General features: G+C 42.5%; 1 protein-coding gene across 1 annotated transcript; it reads left to right on the forward strand.

The window, feature by feature from the left end:
• Window positions 1–470: 470 nt before the first annotated feature.
• LOC110491164 (G-protein coupled receptor 37-like 1) lies at window positions 471–8,867 on the forward strand. The gene is made up of 2 exons (XM_021564513.2): window positions 471–1,768; window positions 4,628–8,867. The coding sequence occupies exons 1-2, from the start codon at window positions 743–745 to the stop codon at window positions 5,465–5,467; spliced, it is 1,866 nt and encodes a 621-aa protein (XP_021420188.2). The 5' UTR covers window positions 471–742; the 3' UTR covers window positions 5,468–8,867.
• The last annotated feature ends 244 nt before the right edge of the window (window positions 8,868–9,111 follow it).

Genomic DNA, 9,111 nt, shown 5'->3' on the forward strand with positions numbered 1-9,111 from the left:
TGGATTTCGAAACAGGACACTGTTCCAACACTATGGAAATATACTGCGCCTTTGGATAACACAACATATCTGCTTATGTATATATATATATATATATATACCGTGCTTCTACACCTGCATTGCTTGCTGTTTGGGGTTTTAGGCTGGGTTTCTGTACAGCACTTTGAGATATCAGCTGATGTACGAAGGGGCTATATAAATAAATTTGATTTGATTTGTTATACAAGACACACAAGAAGACCATCTGTATGTGTCCTTATTGATGTTGTACCACCTGGATGTAATATTGAAATGAATGGGACCAGATCGGTGTTTGGGATTGGTGTACTTTTTGGAGACATGCACTGCCCTCTAGAGGCACAACATAAAACTGCAACTGATCAGTATTTTGACCAGCAGAGGGCACTAACGCTTTGCTCCATTTGGGTGTCCATAGAGAGAAACAGATGAGTTCGCCTCTTGTCTTTCCCTTTTCAAAGGGGTCCAGTCACCCATGAATGAGCAGGCAACGGTACTTGTTAACAGACTCACAGACCTGCCTATGGGACTGCAGCCACAGGACGCAGAGAGAGACAAGTTCCCCAAGCTTCAGCATCCCACCACAGATTGGGCAACTTCTTCTTCTCTACTAAATTAACTTCTGCTGAGGGGGCCTCATTTTGACACCGTCTCCTGCAGTGATCAAAGCTGGGAAGTTCTGGAATTTAGAAGAAAAGCTACTTTTCAGGCTACTGCTCTCAAGATGAATCCCTCTATTTCACTGGTGGTACTATTGACTGTGTGGGCTTCCGATGCGAAAAAATTTCCACAGACAAACAGTGCATCTCTTGAAAAGGATATGTTAAATCTCGACATTCAAGTCATTCAAAGCCATGGTTATGACAATGAGGATGTGAAAGGACTGGAATGGGACAAGCACCACAAGAGAGCACCGCGGGGTGCAGACGACGAGGACACAGGCGCAGGTGAACCTCAGTCTACCTTCTCACGGTCTTATGAGAACGAGTTCACCTCACCCAGAGCTACCCAGTTCTCTAGCTCAACCCTGGAAACTGGGGCCAACACAGACTCAACTCTGGAAACTGGGGCCAACACAGACTCAACCCTGGAAACTGGGGCCAACACAGACTCAACCCTGGAAACTGGGGCCAACACAGACTCAACCCTGGAAACTGAGGCCAACACAGCCTCAACCCTGGAAACTGGGGCCAACACAGACTCAACCCTGGAAACTGGGGCCAACACAGACTCAACCCTGGACACTGGGGCCAACACAGACTCAACCCTGGACACTGGGGCCAACACAGACTCAACCCTGGATACTGGGGCCAACACAGACTCAAATCTGAACACTAGGGCCAACACAGACTCAAGCCTGGACACTGGGGCCAACACAGACTCAACCCTGGACACTAGGGCCACTGGGGCCAACACAGACGTGGATCAGGGCAACAGCAGCACTACAGGAAGGTGGATCACCAACATCCACAACCCTCTGTACCCAGTGACTGACAGTTCTTACACTGCCTACGCTGTCATGTTCCTGTCCCTGGTGGTGTTCTCTGTGGGGATTATAGGGAACCTGGCTGTGATGTGCATCGTCTGGCACAACTACTACATGAGGAGTACCTGGAACTACATCCTGGCCAGCCTGGCTTTTTGGGACTTCCTGGTGCTCTGCTTCTGTTTACCTGTGGTGGTCTTCAATGAGCTCACCAATAAGAGGCTGCTGGGGGACATCTCATGCAGAGCGGTACCATATATGGAGGTGGGTTTGCTTCCCTTAGCCCCCCCCCCCCCCCCCCACCACCATCACCACACCCCTCCCCACACACCCCTCAAGCCACACCCCTCAAGCCACACCCCTCCCCTTATGCCACGGTGGAATCACATGTAAATGATTAATGAACACAACTATTTGTCCATAGCTATATGATAATGTGTCCCTAACGACAAGTTTAGTACCTGCCTAAAACAATCATACATTTATTTGTGTTGTTCTTTTGATGGTATAATTACAGGATATTTACACTGATTTATGACATTGTTGCTAACCAGGTCGTAAAAGAAGGTTATGAGTTGAGTTATGTTTATGGGCCACATAGTATTGTGGAATATTTTTTAATGTTTAATACTTTTACCAACTGAGTATGTTTTCTGGTAAACCAACGTTTATTAACTGGTAATAAACAACACATTACATTGTTGTATGTAAGCCATACATTATACGGTATCTATGATTTTGATCTTATCAGCATAGATACTAGACTGTAAACTCATCAATGTATATCTCGACGGCTAATGTAACAGGTCAGAAAGACTTCTCCCATATTGAAACTGTTCTGTAATTTAAATTACAAGTTAAAACTACTGTAAAAAATACTTCTCTGGCCATCGATTTTGGAATTTTCGATGCTCCCTGACTGTCTAGAGTTAATTTCAGTAGTTATTAGTGAGCTGGACCCAGTCAATAAACTGTATGAATGTAGTGATTATTAGTGAACTGGATCCAGTCAATAAACTGTATGACTGTAGTGATTATTAGTGAGCTGGACCCAGTCAATAAACTGTATGAATGTAGTGATTATTAGTGAGCTGGACCCAGTCAATAAACTGTATGAATGTAGTGATTATTAGTGAGCTGGACCCAGTCAATAAACTGTATGAATGTAGTGATTATTAGTGAACTGGACCCAGTCAATAAACTGTATGAATGTAGTGATTATTAGTGAGCTGGACCCAGTCAATAAACTGTATGAATGTAGTGATTATTAGTGAGCTGGACCCAGTCAATAAACTGTATGAATGTAGTGATTATTAGTGAGCTGGACCCAGTCAATAAACTGTATGAATGTAGTGATTATTAGTGAACTGGACCCAGTCAATAAACTGTATGAATGTAGTGATTATTAGTGAACTGGACCCAGTCAATAAACTGTATGAATGTAGTGATTATTAGTGAACTGGACCCAGTCAATAAACTGTATGAATGTAGTGATTATTAGTGAACTGGACCCAGTCAATAAACTGTATGAATGTAGTGATTATTAGTGAGCTGGACCCAGTCAATAAACTGTATGAATGTAGTGATTATTAGTGAACTGGACCCAGTCAATAAACTGTATGAATGTAGTGATTATTAGTGAGCTGGACACAGTCAATAAACTGTATGAATGTAGTGATTATTAGTGAGCTGGACCCAGTCAATAAACTGTATGAATGTAGTGATTATTAGTGAGCTGGACCCAGTCAATAAACTGTATGAATGTAGTGATTATTAGTGAGCTGGACCCAGTCAATAAACTGTATGAATGTAGTGATTATTAGTGAACTGGACCCAGTCAATAAACTGTATGAATGTAGTGATTATTAGTGAACTGGACCCAGTCAATAAACTGTATGAATGTAGTGATTATTAGTGAGCTGGACCCAGTCAATAAACTGTATGAATGTAGTGATTATTAGTGAGCTGGACCCAGTCAATAAACTGTATGAATGTAGTGATTATTAGTGAGCTGGACCCAGTCAATAAACTGTATGAATGTAGTGATTATTAGTGAGCTGGACCCAGTCAATAAACTGTATGAATGTAGTGATTATTAGTGAGCTGGACCCAGTCAATAAACTGTATGAATGTAGTGATTATTAGTGAACTGGACCCAGTCAATAAACTGTATGAATGTAGTGATTATTAGTGAACTGGACCCAGTCAATAAACTGTATGAATGTAGTGATTATTAGTGAGCTGGACCCAGTCAATAAACTGTATGAATGTAGTGATTATTAGTGAACTGGACCCAGTCAATAAACTGTATGAATGTAGTGATTATTAGTGAGCTGGACCCAGTCAATAAACTGTATGAATGTAGTGATTATTAGTGAGCTGGACCCAGTCAATAAACTGTATGAATGTAGTGATTATTAGTGAGCTGGACCCAGTCAATAAACTGTATGAATGTAGTGATTATTAGTGAACTGGACCCAGTCAATAAACTGTATGAATGTAGTGATTATTAGTGAACTGGACCCAGTCAATAAACTGTATGAATGTAGTGATTATTAGTGAGCTGGACCCAGTCAATAAACTGTATGAATGTAGTGATTATTAGTGAGCTGGACCCAGTCAATAAACTGTATGAATGTAGTGATTATTAGTGAACTGGACCCAGTCAATAAACTGTATGAATGTAGTGATTATTAGTGAACTGGACTCAGTCAATAAACTGTATGAATGTAGTGATTATTAGTGAACTGGACCCAGTCAATAAACTGTATGAATGTAGGTCCATGATCAAATGACCATTTAGATTCTATTTTAGTCATTTTAAAGCATATTGAGTTTGTTGTCTCCCCCCCCCCCCCCCCCCCCCCCCCAAAACCACACGTGTGCCCGGATTGGACCCCCCCACGAGCCGTATGTTTGACACCCCTTTTTTTTAACATGATGTGTGTTTATAAATGGTGTGTGTGCAGCATGTGAAAAGTGTAGTTATGGCTAATTCCACAGGACATTTTGTAGATTGAAAGATCACAACGGTCATAAAAAAGACACAGATAAGCAGAAAAAAAACCAGCCCACGTAGCATATCTGATACGTTCTTCCTCTTTAATCCATATAACGCTCCAGGTGACCTCCCTAGGGGTGACATCCTTCAGCCTGTGTGCCCTGGGTATAGACCGCTTCAACTCTACCATCTGCTCCCAGCCCAAAATCCGTCGAGTGGAGAGCTGCCAGTCCATCCTGGCCAAGCTGCTGGTAATATGGCTGGGCTCCATGGTACTGGCGGCACCAGAGCTGCTCCTGTGGCAGCTCAGCCAGGCAGTGTCTCCAGGCACAGGGGCCGTGGTGGACTCCTGCACCATGAACCCCACCTCCAACCTCCCCGAGTCCATCTACGCCCTGGTCATCAACTACCACGAGTACCGCATGTGGTGGTACTTTGGTTGCTACTTCTGCCTGCCCGTGGTCTTCACCCTGCTGTGCCAGTTGGCCACCTGCCACGTGTCCCATGACGGTATCCCCCGGCGCCTGGAGGAAGGTTCCCTCTCCAAGAAGCAGAAGATGCAACACAGTCAACAGGTGGAGCGCCAGCTCAACTGCACCGTGATGGCTCTGGCCGTGGTCTACGGCGTCTGCGCCCTGCCGGAGAACGTGTGCAACATCGTCCTGGCTTACACCGCCATGCCCATCTCTGACGACACCGCCACCCTGCTGGCCCTCATCAACCAGTTCTCCCTGTTCTTCAAGTCGTCGGTGACGCCGGTGCTGCTGCTGTGCCTCTGTAAGTCTCTGAGTCAGGCCTTCATGGACTGCTGCTGCTGCTGCTGTGAGGAGTGCCAACCCAGTGGCTCCCATTCCCCTGGCACCGAGGCCAAACTCAAGAGCACCAACGAGATGTCCTCCTCCATCTTCTTTGACAAAGCCAAGGACAGCTCCACCGTCCTGTCGATCAGCGGGTCCAGCTGAACTGACCTCTCCTGCTTTCTTTCCTTTCCATCGCCTAAACTGGTTAGATGTGGTAACAAAGCAACTCACCTTTCAGCAGTGGACATTCCAACCTCAACCATAGACACACCTTTTTGTTTTCCAGTGCCAGCGTCACCTTCTCTGTAGCCTTAATGTCTGTAATGTCTCTCCTTTTGATGTTCTCTCCAAATAGATACAACACCCCATCCAGTTTTAAGGTGGTTCATTTGACAGGAAGTTCAGACATTGACTAAGTGCAGACTAGGGGGGGCTGGAGAGAAGAAGGAGAAGAGCTCCATTTAATATCCTTGTAGAAGTGTCACCCCAATGTGTGTATTTTAAGGATTATTAGGTCAAAAACAAACAGAGTATTATGTTAGATTACTATACTAGGGTTGACTAACAGCCCCAGAGTGTCCCGGCACTGAGATCATTATTTCTTGATGTCACAACTATTAACATATCTGTAATATGATGTGTGTTGGCTCTTTAGTCGACACAGATAAGTTTGCCTTGTCATTTTATTCATGCCCCCCCCCCCCCCCCCCCCCCAATTATCGACACAGCTATTTCATCTTTAGCCGTCCCATGTCATTGTATCAATTATTGTTTTGAGTTATATTAATAATCAACAGGGATGGTTTAGACATAGTATTTTCCATCAAATCAAAGTGCTGTGAATAATGCAAAATTATTTTACCAGATAATCATGAGAAGTCACTGTACAGAGGTCAAGGTTATAAACTGGTTATAAGAAGGTTAGGAAAGAAGTCAGACATCATTTTATGAATAAGAGACACAGCTGTAGTTGTGTTTAATTTATCCAATAAAGGTTTGTAATTTATCAGCGCTAGTCATTTTTCTCACGGAGAGATTTCATAAATGTTAGTTTTAAAAAAATTGCTCAACCAGATGAAGGGATTTTGGGTGATTTGTGCTTGATGCGCATCCCATTGACCATCTGAAACTCAATAATGGGGTCCTCTCTCTGACCTGGAACATATTTCTCCTCTCACTGATTCAGGCTTTGGACAGCAGCAGAGCTCCTCTCATAAGGGTGTCATTGTTCTCCAGGGGCCAGTGGAAGCCTCCACTCTGAGGCCCTGGGAGTGGAACTACAGTTGAGTTGCCAGGTTACCGTCCCAAAATTCACGGGTATTGTAGACGGGCCAAAACCGGACAGGCCTTCCATCGTTTTCTCACCCCTGTCTGGTGCTCCAGTCCAAATGAACACGTGGCACTACTGCATGTTCTCTCATGTTGTCGTGAAGGTTTGAAAGAAATATATGTGTTTTTTTTATACTTAAAATGGAGATGGACGTTGGCTTGGGGATGTGAGAAGTTTCCATTGTGATGGACTAGGTTCAATCAGAGAACACCACCACAGCACAGACACCAGAATTATGTAATGCGTTGTTTCCAACATACAATGAAACTCAAGCCAACCTGATTGGACAGCATATCAAAAGATCACCAGTAAGCCAATAGAGGGCAATAGTAATGGCGTCTTTTTGTAGGTATTAACAAGAGGCTAACTTCACCATGGCTTGTTGGCTAAAGCCTATGGGGATCAACACTGTAAATAAGGTCTGAGGAGATCTTATACTGTACGTTTTGCTCTATGAGATAATCTTCATCAGCTAACCAGTGTCCATTTTCAGGTTCCTATGCCTCTGCTGCAGTTAGTTATTTAACTTTAAGTTAGTAATTATTGTAACCCTTACGAAAAAAGATTGTAATTATTTTAACCCTTACGAAAAAAGATTGTAGTTATTTTAACCCTTACGAAAAAAGATTGAAATGATTTTATCCCTTACGAAAAAAAGATTGTAATTATTTCAACCCTTACGAAAAAAGATTGTAATTATTTTAACCCTTACGAAAAAAGATTGTAATTATTTCAACCCTTACGAAAAAAGATTGTAATTATTTTAACCCTTACGAAAAAAGATTGTAATTATTTTAACTCTTATGAAAAAATATTGAAATTATTTTAGCCCTTACGAAAAAAGATTGTAATTATTTTAACCCTTATGAAAAAAGATTGTAATTATTTCAACCCTTACGAAAAAAAGATTGTAATTATTTTAACCCTCACGAAAAAAGATTGTAATTATTTTAACTCTTATGAAAAAAGATTGAAATTATTTTAGCCCTTACGAAAAAAGATTGTAATTATTTTAACCCTTACGAAAAAAGATTGGAATTATTTTAACCCTTACGAAAAAAGATTGGAATTATTTTAACGAAAAAAGATTGCTGCAAATAGCGTGTCCAAAATAACACCTTTTTTTACGACAGTAATTTTGCAGTGTAACTGCAGTGTAACTGCAGTGTAACTGCAGTGTAACTGCAGTGTAACAGTGCACTGTACTGTAAATGCAGTTCAACTTTTGCAAGGGCACCTTTTGTCAATTTTGAAGCATTTATGTAATCAAAACAAGAACATAGAGTGTTCATCATTGATAAAGCTGATCTATTCTGACTGGTATTATCTCATAAAACAAACTGTATAAGATCTCCTAATGCTATGTTAACTTCAGACCTTATTTTCAGCGTACAGTGGGGCAAAAAAGTATTTAGTCTTGTTTTGTCTGTCATAGTTGAAGTGTGCCTATGATGAAGATTATACAGGCCTCTCTCATCTTTTTAAGTGGGAGAACTTGCACAATTGGTGGCTGACTAAATACTTTTTTGCCCCACTGTATATCCCAAAACCCCATTCTTTCCTCATTTAATTTTCATCATAGGACTGGCAAACAAACCAGAGGTAGAAAATGCTAACTCATGAATGTTTTTTTACCAATACCCAATTGTGATTAGCTTAGAAGTCAGTTTGAATGTACAGAGACAGTCTGGTTTCTCCATTAAATGATGCACTGATTGAAGGGTTTAGAGACAGAGGAGGTATTTTTTCCCACCGGGGGTGGTTGACCTCTTTAGAGTCTCTCTCTCTGGGTCTTGGAGCGTGTTCAGAGGCTGTCAGGGCCTGGGCAGATGGTGCTGGAGCCTCATTAGCAGTGAGCGGAGCTCCTCACCAGCTCCTGTGGACACTAATGACTGAACAGTGAACAGTCGCCTCTCTGTTTCATTAACGAAGCCACCGACACAAATCGACTTCCCCATGCCACAACATCCAGTGTCAGTCCGCTAACATACAAGGACTGAGGGAGTGGGATGGTTTTACGAAGCCCTGCAACAGGTAAACAAATGGAGAGAGTCATTCCAGGATGAAAAGTTGACTACATGATGACGCAGCAAGCTGGCGTTACAAGCAGCAATAGGACAGAAGTTATCAACCGTATGGATCAGATAATGTGCACTCATTTGATTGATACTGTAAGGGCATTTCTAAATGCTTGATGAAACAATGTTTTTGATTAAACTACTTTTTCCTGCATTGTAGTTTGTTTATGAAACAAGATGATGGGGAGGGGTGGGGGGGGGGGGAGAGAGAGGGAGGGGGGAGAGAGAGAGAGAGAAAGAGAGAGAGGGGGGGAGAGAGAGAGAGAGAGAGAGAGGGGAAGGGAGAGAGAGAGAGAGAGATATCAGAGAGAGAGGGAAAGAGAGAGAGAGAGAGAGAGAGAGAGAGAGAGGGGAAGGGAGAGAGAGAGAGAGATATCAGAGAGAGAGGGAAAGAGAGA

Source organism: Oncorhynchus mykiss, chromosome 16 (genome assembly GCF_013265735.2).
Source record: "Oncorhynchus mykiss isolate Arlee chromosome 16, USDA_OmykA_1.1, whole genome shotgun sequence".
In the NCBI taxonomy this organism is placed as follows: domain Eukaryota; kingdom Metazoa; phylum Chordata; class Actinopteri; order Salmoniformes; family Salmonidae; genus Oncorhynchus; species Oncorhynchus mykiss.